The sequence below is a fragment of the Notechis scutatus genome, chromosome Z, assembly GCF_049901735.1.
Source record: "Notechis scutatus isolate UNSWTSFEM ecotype Mainland chromosome Z, rNotScu1.2, whole genome shotgun sequence".
Classification (NCBI taxonomy): domain Eukaryota; kingdom Metazoa; phylum Chordata; class Lepidosauria; order Squamata; family Elapidae; genus Notechis; species Notechis scutatus.
In genome coordinates, this window is record NC_142025.1 from 139,382,351 (window position 1) to 139,395,613 (window position 13,263).

The following is a 13,263-nucleotide window of genomic DNA, read 5'->3' on the forward strand; positions in this document are numbered from 1 at the left end:
AATTTCAGACTCTGGAATTCAATGCCCGGTCAAAAATTTAACAGCTCATTCCTGTTACAATCTAGGCTAAGAGAATAAGAATTAAATCTGTTATGAAACAGTTATATTGGCTAAAAGAAAAAAATGTAGAAGGAACTTTATTAGATCAACTTAAATTTTAGAAAATGAGATGCTAGTTTTGGAATTTCTAAGATCTCTTCATTAGGTAATAGATTAACATAACACAGTGACACAAAATCAGCTCCTGAACATATTAGTTGAAAGAGTTGTGACTGGTATTTAAGGTATTTTTACTTTAAATTTTGTATCCTGGAACTTATTACTGAAATTTAAAATCAGCACTGGAAAACTCCATCTGTATATTCCAATAAATGGACACATTCATTTTGTCTATGTAAAAGAAATAGAGATTTCCCAATAGGAGCCACAAAGTATAAAACCTATTATGCTTTGTCACTTATTATTAGAGGTTAAATCAGCTTGTCAGTACTGATGTAAACAAAAAGATGCTTATTGCCCATTTCATGCTATTTAGGCATGTCCTTTTCCTTCTTTTCTGGTCATTCCTGCTGACCTTTTCTGTTGTCTCTCTAAAAAGCAGGATATAGCAGTACTTGCTGGTGGTTTGTCAGAATTATATAGCAGAACTAAACTAGACTGCTTAGCTAGCAATGCTGTAACCTTATCATTTTTACCAAGTTAATGTCAGACAGAAATCATCTAATAACAGAATGATGGCATCAGTGTACTTTTTTGCCCCTTTGCTGATTAAATAGCATAGGGCAATCTGAAAGTTCACATATATTGCCTATTTAAGGGAAAAGAAGTAAAGAAAAAAGTAATTTATTCAGTGACTTTTTAACTTCAGTTTGGGTTACAGTATAATATAGAGTCAGCCAACAGATGAGAAATACTGCCTGCAACCAGATTGTCCCTCTCTTCTTCCTGTAGTGCCTTGGTTGGCTGCTATTTTTCCTACTAGCAGATATGCAGAAGGGAAAATACAGCCAGAAAAATAATCTGCTTTGGTTGTGAAGTATTGCATACATAAAATCAAAGTAGTGCCATTCTTCTATTTTTCCTACTAGCAGATATGCAGAAGGTAAAATGCACCAGAAAAATCATCTGCTGTGGTTGTGAGGTATTGCATACATAAAACCAAACTATTCTGTGAGCCAGAATAGGTACCACAAAAATGGGACAGGTATTGGAAACTGGTGGTAAATTTCATGCTGACATTGTAATTTTTTTTGTAGGAGCCTACATGAGTCTACAGTTGGATATTATAAAATAAGAATACATGCATCCTAATTATATCCTAATAGGAGCTCACTAAAGTAAAATGAATAAGCTTCCAGGAAAGCACATTTTTAATCAACCAGTCACTTTTTTCTCTACTCAGTAAGAGTAGGCATCTCATATAATCTGATTGGAAAATCCCGAAACCAAGAGACAAAATATGGGGAGCTAATAATACTGTGCAGAGTTTACAGTCACTTCTCTATAAAGGTCTGTATTTTCAAGATTTCTTCCATTAAACAAGAAACTCAAATAGCTTCCCTCATCATCTATTACACTTGGCTTTAAATAACATCTCCTTTAAGTCTTTTTTTTTTTTTCCGTAAAGGAGTTTTACTTTATAGTCATATTTTTTAAAAAGGAAACAGACCAGTTAGTGAAAATTCTGAATGCTTTTATTATCATGACTTAAACTACCACATTTGTAAATCCCCAGAATGAAAGAGTAGTCCAATTCCACAAATGACAAAAAATCTTTGGGATACAAACACAAAACTTATAAATGTATGCAGAAGGTATTCAATCCTTAAATTTGTATAAAAGTAGGATGCCTTTTCTATTAAATAGTAACAGAGTCATCTGCTTTCTACTGATTGCCAGCAAAATAATATTCTTAAATTATAAAGCAAAAAAATATCTCAAAAACAGCCTCATATATAGATAAAATCTATACACAGTAAAGCATCTGTGAAAACTTGCCTTTCCTTTGCTAGTCTGAACTCAGTCAAAATTTGGTACCGCTCAGCATATTGACCTCTAGCATAATGCTAATGACAAGAGCTTCTTCCTGTTCCAAAAAAAGGGCCTAAGCGAACCAGCAAATAAATATAATTTCCCCATCAGCTCTGACATTTTTGCTCAGATGCCAGAGAATCCTCAAATAAGCTTAGCAAATTTTTTGGCTCAAAAGTGGAGCATTGATGTAAAACAGATTCCCATTCATCTTCATCATGTGTTGGTGTATGTTGCAATGTATTCACAGGTAACATATTTGATGAAGTGGGGCTGCTGCATGAGGACTTTAGACTAATGCAACTAAGGTTGGGACTTCCCTGGAGTGTAAAAGACCTGTGAATGATTAAAAAAAAGTTAAAAAAAGAAGAAATTATGGAAACCTAATAACTTGGCAAGAAAGAAACTAAAATATTTGGCCTCTCCAGTCTCAAACTTCAAAATACCATACTTTTATCTTTTACTGAAGAGCTGAACATGCAACTGAAGTATTAGGCCTGGCTAAGTCATCAAGCATTCTTATTATTATTTTGTATCTTCAGTTTGCAGGTGACTGCAAAAGTCTCCAGACATTTACTGACTGGTTTTAGACAAAATAAGTCTTGGTTTAAATAATAGGACTTTTACACAATCCTGTAAATCAAAAGAAACCAGATTATATTTGGTTATACATATATGAAAACAAATATTTTTTATAGTCATTGCTTCAATAAATCTCACCTGCTTTTCCTGAAACTAGTCTGTTGGGGTGAGGGATGCCGCGGAGTGGAGGTGCTTCTTGCACATGGGGATATGGTAAGGAGGGGGGAAACAGGCTGTCTGGAAGAAAATAGGAGCTTTTACCACCAGGCTTAGCAGAATTCTGACAAAGATAATGTTGGAGAATGGGTGGGGAGTTCAGACTAACACATATAATAAATGATGCACAACACGTTTGAACAAGTAAGCTATATTAGTCATTTGTTCCCTCTTCCTTTCATTCATCATTCAAGCTCTAGGTGTATAACAGCTGTTTTGTCCTTCAAGAAAAAAGCAAGTAATTTCCCCCAAAAGGTGAATTTTTAGCCAGAAATAATTTGAATTATCAGGGGATAATTATTTTTCCATAGGACAGTTAGCTATCCTTAGCAATTAAAGATGAAATTTTGTTGAAAAGCTGGATGAGTACTTTCAATGATTTTTTAATGCTTAAGCAATAATTGATGACAGCATTTCATAAGCTAAAAGTATTTCCTAATAATTAGAGAAAATATCAAAAGAGCTATATATTCTCATATGAAAAACAGAATTGGGTAAGTTTACTAATGTCGTAAGTTGCCTTCAGGCTTGGGTTGGTGTTATGGAAAAATCATTATGACAACTAAAACAATGGAGGATACTGCTACTTGGAATAGTAAGGCAGTTTCTCAAAGACTTGGTGCTATCAATTTGAAGCTCTTCCTTGTCAGTTATGCTCCAGGCAATAAATTGGGTAAGGCTCTTTACAAAATGCTTCTTCAAATGCTTTTCACAAGCCTAATTGCTGTCCTCTATTTTGGGTTTCAGAGATTGCTAAAACCAAAGATAAGGTTACTGCATGCAGTTGAAGCGTTAGGGAATTAAGAAGTTCTAAAAAAGATGAGTGAATGGAATTTACTTCATGTTATTAATTCATCAATTCCAGTATCAGAAAAGATTTTTTCCAATGGATTTTTGAGATTTGACCTTATTTGTTTTTCAAATTAGGCAAGCACTTCACTGACCTTAAACACTAGGATTCGTCTACCACTATTTATAATATATCCTGATGCAGGCCACTTGTTCATGTTCACTTTCTACTTCTGCCACATTTTGAGATAGGTAGAAAAGCCTCTCTTTAACTTACTTATCCAAGGACTGCAGCTTCACAGGGCAAGTGTGATTATGTCGTTCACTTATCTCTGAAGGCTCAAGCACATCCTCACCAAGGCTCTCTTCATCACCCTTATTTTCTCCATCCCACTCACTGCTGTTTTCCAGGGGAAGAAGATATGGTGAATGTGGTGGTGTAGCTGGAACAGTTGGATGCCAAAAGAGCAACCACTGAGTTGGACTGCACACAGCTCTCCAGAGCCATTGCATGAACCTGAGGAGAGTCTGGAGTAAGCAAAAGGAACAGATCAAACACTGAGAAAGAGATCAGCAGACACACTATGCAGAAAAAAAATCATGAAATGTAGCATATCTTAAATTTGACATTAAAACTGAATATAGGAAAGGGTTCTAGTATTAAATAATATTTCATATAAATCAGTGAATTTACTAATATGTGCCAAAGAAATCAAAGAATTCAAGGAGAAATAGAACCAGTTCAGTTTCAATCACAGGTAAAAGTAGCAGGTTAGTAGCAGTACTAAAGTAACAAGTACAGAACAGAAGTCACCATACAGTTATACGGAAAAGAGTGCTCTGGCAGCCCTATGGAGTACTTATTTTTAAAATGTTGTTTAACCAATTTTGAAGCAAACATACATAAAAATGAACAGTCACCAAAGAGTATGTGGTTAAAGGTTGCTGTAGAATTTGGACCATAACAATATCTAGTTAAATTCATGCTTACTTTGTACATGGAGACACACTGCTGGATCCCAGATTGTGCTAATAGCACAAGTTTTCGTCGCTTCTGAGTTTTCTGCATGAGACTAGAATTAAGTAACATCTCCACCGAGGGCCGGAGAAGATGATCAGGTTCCAACATGGCAACTAGAAGTTTCTGCAGTTCAACTGAGAGACCTGAAATGGATAGGAAGATTCAGTCACCTATCTTTAATTGTGTGGCATAGTGAATTTTTCATTTCAGCAGCTTCTTCACTTGATTGTTCTGCTGTTCAGTTTGCCTGCTTAAGAAGATTGCCAGCAGAATTCTTGCACTGTAGATTTTACACACAGATGTCCTCTTTGCCACTGCTTACCTGCAGTGAATTCAGGAGGCAAATAACCTTGTCGAAGTTGCTGCCAACCTTCACCTCCATTGGGGAGCTCCATATTACAGGCAATTTCTAGGATAGTTATGCCAAGACTGAGAAGACAGAAAGACATAGATCAAGTAACTGAAGTAGGCAGCACTATTAAGCCATATCACTGATTTTTAATACCCATTGTTACCAAAATTTGAGGCAAAGGAGCAAACACTATGCAAGAGTGGCCATTCCTAGTACCAGAAAATCTAGCTCCCATCTTCTCATCACATCCCGCACCTGAAGACATCAGCAGCCTTGGTATATTCTCCACGGAGCAATTCTGGGGCCATGTAGCGTGGATCCCCTTCTTGAGCATCTCTCAGATCCCCAGAGTCCAACTCCAGCATTAGCCCAAAGTCGCCCAGCTTGCAGATATTGGTTGATGATACAAAGATGTTAGCTGGCTTGATATCCATGTGTAGAAGATTACGATCATGTAAATGGCGCAGTCCTTGAAGCATATCCCAAAGAAAGGTCTGAACTTGCCATTCAGACAGAGGGCCATATTCCTCACAGTACTGCAACAGGGTGCCCGGGCATAACTCTGTCTGGATGTACAGCTGACCACGCTCCTCCCAAGCCTGTATAAAGCTCACACAGTTGGGATGGTGCCCCACATGCTCATGCTTGCGCACCTCAGCCAGTTTGCGCTGCCTGTCACCCTCACTCCGGAAAGGCTCCACAGAACGCTTCACTGCATACAACTGACCATCTTCATGAGACCGTACCTATAAGAGAAGAGTGAGGAACTTGGCCAATCCACAGAAATGCTTTAAATTACAAACCCTACCTGATAATCCCAACAACCAAGTGAGGAGTGGTACAATTTTGTGCCAAGAACATTAAGTTTCTCTGACAGGGAGTAATCTTTATATTATGTAGTTAGACAGCAAATCTTCCATTTGGTCTAATTGCTAAGCCAGCCAAAATTAAATCACAAATATTTAACATACCATCATCTGAAATGCAAAAATTTCTGCAAGTACTTTCAAACGAACTATTACACAAATTACACTTATAGGTTAATTATCTGCTGCCTAAACAAAAGTTCATTTTGTTTCTTTGTCTGCCACATGCTTCAAAAAGGTTTGCAAGTAGAATATGATCCCAATAGTTTTCTTCCAGACACTACGTAGGCCTGCAGAATGTAGAATTTCCATGTAGCTGTCCCAACTACAATCCATTAATATATTTCCATTAATTTATGTAATCTTATTTTCAGCCACTAATAATTACTTTATTATTCCTTACCTTATATACTTCTCCAAAAGATCCTCCTCCCAAATAGCTGAGTTTCTGAAAACATTGCCTGAAAAACAACTCTCTTTTAGAAGCATCATACAGATGATTATGTAGAGGCAATTTCTGCTTGTGCAAGCCATGGAAGGAAACACTACGTGGCTGAAGCTTTGTCCAAGATTGCAGACGGCGATCAGAGAAAATTCGACTCACAGTTAATGTGTTCTTGTGGCGTGGCCGTGGAGGAAGGGTATAGCTCAGTGGTTGGCGGGTCTTTTTGATGGAAAAACTGCATTCTGCTTCCTTGAAGTAGGCAGGCACTGGCAAAGGAGTATGGCTCAACTGAGACACAGCACCTGAACAGTCAAGAGGTACCGGCATGTCTGAAAGTAGAAAGTGCAATGAGTAAGATTATGCAATATTTTCCTTTATAGCCTAAACCAGAAAGCATCAAGTTTTGGTGCTAGGCTATTGAGGTTCATCAGTCATAAAAACTGAATGTAGGCATGGTCACAAAGTATTCCTCATATTTAACCTAACTGGAATAATATAGATCATGACATATATTGAATTTAAACTATCTTTTCAAACAACGTAATAACATATTAAAGAGAGAGATATTGTTACAGCCAGTGACCTAAGTTAAAAAACAAAAAACCAATAAAATGTAATAAGCATTCTTAAGTTCTTTACATTAACTTGTATGAAAGTAAATATATTTAACAAAACTATGAAAGTCATAGAGCTAATATAAATAACCAAACCTATAAAGCCTATTAGCTATGCATTTGTCTGTTTTGTTTACCTCTTCCTTAGTTAGATGCACTTAAAAGGCTAAAAAGAAGGAATAAAGTAAGTAGTAGCATATTTAGAAACATTACAGGATGAAAGACTTCTAATGATATTATGGGCCAAACAAATACTTGTTTATTTCTAGCTTACAATTCTGGAAACAACCTTTATTTTGATATTACTCATTTCTATGCTTTCAGTTCTTTTTTGTAGTAAGATTCTCTTTATTTTGTTCTTTAAAAAATCCTTATCAACTAAAAGCTTTAGTAACAATCATGCTTTTCAATCAGTACTAGATTTCCATCTGACACTGTTATCTCCAAATCCTGCCCATTTGAACAGTATTTCAGATAAGATGGATTTCATCTATCTGCTGCAGGTACCCAGGATCCATCAATAACTGTCATGAAATTTCTTAGTGATTCTTGATAACACATGTGACATTCAAATGAAACTAACAAATATGATTTGTTAGTTTCTAGAGGCAATCAAAGCACAACTGTCAGCAGAAATATAAATTGAACAAACAATAAATGGAATACAAGTTGGAGAATATAAAAACTTTCAGATATTGATTTATTCCACCAGTTCTTTGCTTACATAATCCATCATAAGTTACTTAAATTAAAAAAAAGAAGAAGAAATCATATATGCTTTTTTGCGATATGTTGTACTGAAAATAATGGGGATTCCTTTAAGGTAGGTTGGAGACGACCGGTATTCTAGCCCACATGACTAATGGGGTATGGGCTATAGATTTTTCCAGAACCGTAACTTACCCTATGACCATGGGTCACTTTTTAAAGTCTGAATTGTTTTACAAAATTCTAATGCACATAAAACTGAATTCCTCTGTACAAGAACTGTGTGCTCTATTTTTTAAAAGAGTTAAATAAAGGCAGAATGAGGAAATCATTCACTCAATAAATTATTTATTCCCCTTGAAAAAAAAACCAAAAATTTATCCAACGCACCCACAAACAGCCCACTTTTTCATCGATAACACATCAAATGAAAAAGGAACATTTGTTTCTCCAATCTTAATACATCAGTCCTAAGCTTTTGAAACTTTTCTGCTTTCTTGCACGATTCTTACCCATCAGCATTAATGCTAATGTACTTGGGATTAATTCTTCCCAATACCTCTTGCTATATTCACAAAATATACTGTCCCATTACTGATTCTGATTTACTTAACAAATTCTAGTTGTATTGTGGGTTTTCAAAAATAAAACCAAAACATTGGCTTGATTAAAATATGTTTGGCTAATGTATTATGTGAATATATATTGACTCACCTTTTTCTGTAAGTCTGTTTTCAAAGCTATGTTCCATGAAATCTTAATTTCCTTTAATCCCAACCTCTAATGTGATTAAAGGTAAATAAGCAAAACTGAAACATGTGTATTTTCCACTAGCCATTCTTAATTTGCATTCTCTTCCTCTAAAATTCCTATTATTCAGGGACTTCCGGGTTGAGCCCTCCTCGCTGATAGACAGTAGATCGCGACTGTCCGCAGCTATGGTCCGTGCTCTTTCGTCGGAGAGCCCCAATCATTGCGATTAGGGGCTGAAGCTGCCTTGGAGGGGCGGTGGAGTAAGGGGAAGCCGCAAGCCAGGTTGAGGGGAGCCGCATCTCCGCTCCTGGGCTTGGTCTTTTTCCCCACAAAGACGACTTAAGCGGTGGTCCAAAATGGCCACCCCGAAGAGGAGGACTCAGCTGGACTAAGATTTGTGCAGGAGGGAAGAAAGAGGTGGATAACATCTGAACCGGGACAATTGGGTGAAACAACTAAACAAAAAGTACCCCGGGATTAAGGTAACATTGAACTTTTAAGAAAAGAAAAGTAAGCGGCGGAAATACAAAGGGACAGGAAAAAAAAATAAGAAAATAATTTTGACAGCTAAGCGGGGCTTCAAACCGGGAAAGGAAGAAGCCGGAACTAAAGACTTAATTAAATTGGACTAAAATATTTCAGCAATAAACAGACATAAAATAAAGCTGGACTTAAAATTGTCAAAAAAATAATAATAATAAAATTTACGAATTGGAGGCTGGATTGTGCTGGAATATTGAGGTTCGAAAAACCCTAAATAAAAAAATAGGGGGAAAAGGTAAGGACTTTGTATAACGGAGAGTGCCATCTTCTGACAAAAACTTGAACTCAAACAAAAGGGAAAGCATCCTGTTTCTGTATGAACTTGTGTTGAAAAAAATGTTAAAGAAATATTGAAACAAAGTAAGAATCTTAGAAAGTGAAAGCTGAACCAGAATAAAGAAAGAAGCAAGGAAAGACTGATTGTGGGATTGATTGACGTTTTTGGTATAGACCCCGGGCTGGAACAACTGAGAACTTTAGAAAACTGGAAGAAGAAAGAAGGAAAGTAAAAGTGTTTTTTGTGAACTTCAACGATTATAAAATATAAGAGTGTGTAATGATATCTCTTCGCGAATTAAAAATGGAACTTAAAAATATGAGAGTACTACTACAGGAAAGAGGCGAATTACTTTGCTCTGTGTTAGAAGAAATGGAAATGGCGATTGAAGAACGAAAGAACTTTAGAGGAGGAGGAGTTGATTCAAGAAGAAACCATCTTAAATAGACAATTAACACAAAGAACACTACAAAGACGGGGGGAAAGAAGGAAGGCTAAAAAGTTGAGATTTAAGAAGGTAATCAAAAAGGGGAATACCTGTGAAATTAGGAGAGGTAGAAAGTTCCAGCAGAAAAGGGGAAAGGAAGATATCAAGAAAGAGAGGGATATAAACCAGAATAAGAAAAGATATGGGGAAAAGAAGGCGAGGAGAGGCAGTAAGAAACAGGTGCGTGAAATAAAGAACTATGGAAATAGTAAAATGATGAAAAGAAATAGTTTTTTCAGAGATAATGGTTGAATTAAAAAGGGGATTCTGCAGGGTGACAAGGGGTAACAAGAATATATTTGCAATTTAAAAAATACTTAGAAAATAGGGTAATATAGATTATTAAAGGAAGGATAGATACTAATAACTTTTATTAGTTAGTTTTGATTATTCTCAAAAGAAATTATTAGTTTTGATTATTCTCAAAAGTTAAGGTTTATTGAAGATATTGTAATAATTGAAATGGATGTGAAGATATTTAAAAATGAAGTTAATATCAGTGACCAGAAATTGAATAGTCAATTTTTCCCTTTTACTTCTTTTGAAATTAGAAATAAAATTAAGGGGGGGAAATATGTTGTGGAATCCAAATGAAAAGATGTAATGATTATTATTGTAACTATTTAAAAATAATGGTTTATTGGGAATTAAGATGAGGGAATAAAGGTATATTTTAACCACTGAGGTGTCACACTCAAAGCAGTAAAAGGGGGGAAACCTATACTTGTTTCTTTTTTGTGTGTGTGTTAAACCTTGTATTAACCTAGAATCTATAGAAAGAATGTGTGATGGAAAGAAAATATGACAGATTAAAGAACTACTTAAATTAATAAGATAACACAGACTATTAAACAGAAGGAGAGACATTGGTAACTTTTTTTTAATTAGGCAAACATATATTGTTACTTTTATTTTTAAAATAAATATTAAAGGATTATATTTGAAATAATTGAAATGGAACAAAAAGATGTTTTGATAGAGATTAATGTAAGAGACTAGGATTAATTTGCTTCCTTCTCTCCTTTCGGAAAGTTTGAAATGGAAAAGGTAATAATAGAATTAAGTATGCATATATGAATATATAACTATTGTTATATTTGTATGTAAAAGCGATGACCCAGAAATATGTTGTCCACTAAAAAGAGTTTTTTGTTTTTATGTGAAAAATTGAATAAAATTTATTTTAAAAAAATTTATATTATTCTAAATCTTGATTATAAATTTCTTTGGGAAGATAAGTGGACTTACAATTTGTGACAGTACACAAAATCAAAATTACCTTTGCGTTGAGCTTCTCTTGATGACTACAGAACACGAATCCTTGCAGTATTTTTAGTAATAGTTCCAAAATGGTTGGCCATTGCCTTTTTCAAAAAAGATTTTCCAATTTAACCAACAACTCTAGTACTATTTAATAGCTTCCCATACAAATACTAACTAGAACAACCGCAGATCAGCTTCCAAGTCTTCACAAAGTCAAGCAAACACTGACATCTGCTAACTAAAACATAAGAAATTCTGCTAGGTACAATATTCCAATTGTAACTTTCAACAGTCTGACTTCCTTTTGTTGGAAGTATTGGACAAACATCATTTCATCCTAGCCATTTGGCAATTAACTGGGAATGGTGAAAGCTGTCGTCTAGCGGTCTGAATGACACCAAATTGAAAAGGTCTAATATATAAGGGAAAACATAGATAATATAACTTATGTAACACAGCTGAATTCCTAAAGCTGGAGTAAGCCTCCAGTTCCTGTCATCTGCAGCCAACCTGATTGTGGCTGTATTTGAAAGAGACAATGGGAATGGAACACATACCTTATTAGAATAGCATTATTTACATATGTAGATAAACTGTGAGCCCATTTATCTTGTCCTTTTTTCCTCTAGGACAGGGTCCCCAACCACGGTCCGCGGACCAGTACCGGTCCGCGGAACAAGTCCTACCGGGCCACTGGTTGCTGGGTGCCGCCATTATTTGATGAAAAAGTGCTTCCGGTGAGCTTTTCCGGTAGAAAGCTCACCGGAAGCACTTTTTCATCAAAAAGATGGCGGCGCCCGGCTGATGCCGGTACCGGGCCGCGGGCGCCAGCTGATGCCGGTACCGGGCCGCGGCATAAAAAGGTTGGGGATCACTGCTCTAGGACAGGTGTCGATGTGGCTCCTTGGGCCCTGTGCTATGACTCCCTGTCCCATCACTGGCTGGAGTTACAAAGAGAACGAGATACAGAGGGGGGCAGAGAGACAGAGAGAGGGGCAGAGAGATAGAGACATAGAGCAAGAGAAGGGTTTTGTGGCTGAATAGATGTGGCTATGGGGGTCATGTGACTGGGCAGGATTGAGTCACATCAAGTTGGCCACGCCCACCCAGGTTTTATGGCTCCTGGTGGTTTTTTTCCAGGTCCAAATGGTTCTTTGAGTGTTTTAAGGTTGCAGACTCCTGCTCTAGGAGTTCAAGGGTACACCAAGAACTTCCACCAATTTTTACCTCACCGCAACCCTGAGAGAAAGGTTGGAATGAGGCAATTATTGGCCCATGTATTTCCTTGGCCAAGGGGAGAATTGCAGCTGGGTGTTGTCTCAAAATTCACAAATCTAAGTGCGTGTGGACCTGAATTTGGGAGAGAACCTGAGGGTGGTGGTGGCAAGTCTTTTTATAGAATATAGGAACAAATGATACATATATTCAGTATATGAGATATGTTGATAAGTAAACGATCAATCAGTAAAATACACTGACTGCCTGGGAAGTTTGAATAATGGGAAACATTGATTCTGGAAAACATTTCACAAGTGACAAATTTATGGATTAGATTACTTTTCCCCAGCTAGGTTAATATCGTTCTTTGAAAGTTGCAAGTGTATTCAAGAATTTTGAGAATGAGAATATGCTTTCTATTTGTAGCTGCTGAAAAGGCAAGTTCTCCCATGCCAAAAGAAATGACCTTGTCTAAAAGGAAAAACATGCTTTCTTACACATTGAGGAGGCCCAGACTGTCATATTAAATAAGATAAGGTAACCATTATTGTCACTTTTTTCTGTGAACACAATGGCACACATTACACACACACCAAATGTACCAATATCGCCTTTTAAAATGCTAACAAAGAAGCCTAAAATTTGAGGCAGCAGGGTCGTCCTAATAATTTAATCACAGCCACCACCCTTCGCCAACCTGCCGAATTCCCCTTCACAACCACAGCGACCCCCTATATCTTCTTCAAAGAGCCTCCGGCAGATTGTTTGCACCCTTTCCTCAACAGCATAGTCGATTCCACCAACCACTTCCCTTCCCTCTCAGAAAAACGTCGGGGAATCTCCTACCTCCTAAATTCGGAGTCGCGAAAGAAGAAAAGCTCGGATTCTCCGTGGGCTCCCAGACGCAGCAATCCCGGGTTTTTTCCGCTCAGTCCCCCCCACCGCACCTCCTCCTCCTCTCCCTTCTCTGAGGAGCGCGCCAAACTTCGAGAAGGGAACCCAACGCTCCGCGCTCGCGCCAAAATTCCAAATGGCCTCACCCATTTCCGACTTTTCATCATAAACGCGACGCGTATGCGCATGGGCAGACGTCCGCTC

At 37.0% G+C, this 13,263-nt stretch overlaps 1 protein-coding gene across 2 annotated transcripts; it reads right to left on the minus strand.

The window, feature by feature from the left end:
• Window positions 1–1,676: 1,676 nt before the first annotated feature.
• Window positions 1,677–13,226, minus strand: PKMYT1 (protein kinase, membrane associated tyrosine/threonine 1). Of its 2 annotated transcripts, none has more exons than XM_087946384.1 (8): window positions 13,012–13,226; window positions 6,261–6,631; window positions 5,247–5,737; window positions 4,962–5,068; window positions 4,610–4,782; window positions 3,896–4,146; window positions 2,752–2,850; window positions 1,677–2,367 (listed from the first exon to the last, which is right to left on the minus strand). In XM_087946384.1, exons 2-8 carry the CDS (start codon window positions 6,627–6,629, stop codon window positions 2,139–2,141), a joined length of 1,719 nt encoding a protein of 572 aa, XP_087802510.1. In that variant the 5' UTR covers window positions 6,630–6,631; window positions 13,012–13,226; the 3' UTR covers window positions 1,677–2,138. The 2 variants fall into 2 exon arrangements, with proteins under 2 accessions (XP_087802510.1, XP_087802511.1); XM_087946385.1 differs by having other exon boundaries at window positions 6,462–6,631; window positions 13,012–13,221.
• Between the last annotated feature and the right edge of the window lie 37 nt (window positions 13,227–13,263).

Bases quoted from the DNA above. Each gene is read 5' to 3' on its own strand.
- PKMYT1 (XM_087946384.1), bottom strand. From the start codon at position 6,629: ATGCCGGTACCTCTTGACTGTTCAGGTGCTGTGTCTCAGTTGAGCCAT. The intron at 4,783-4,961 runs GTAAGCAGTGGC...TATCCATTTCAG, and splicing joins GCCTCCTGAATTCACTGCAG to GTCTCTCAGTTGAACTGCAG. The intron at 2,851-3,895 runs GTAAGTTAAAGA...ATTTTCTTCCAG, and splicing joins AAGCTGCAGTCCTTGGATAA to ACAGCCTGTTTCCCCCCTCC.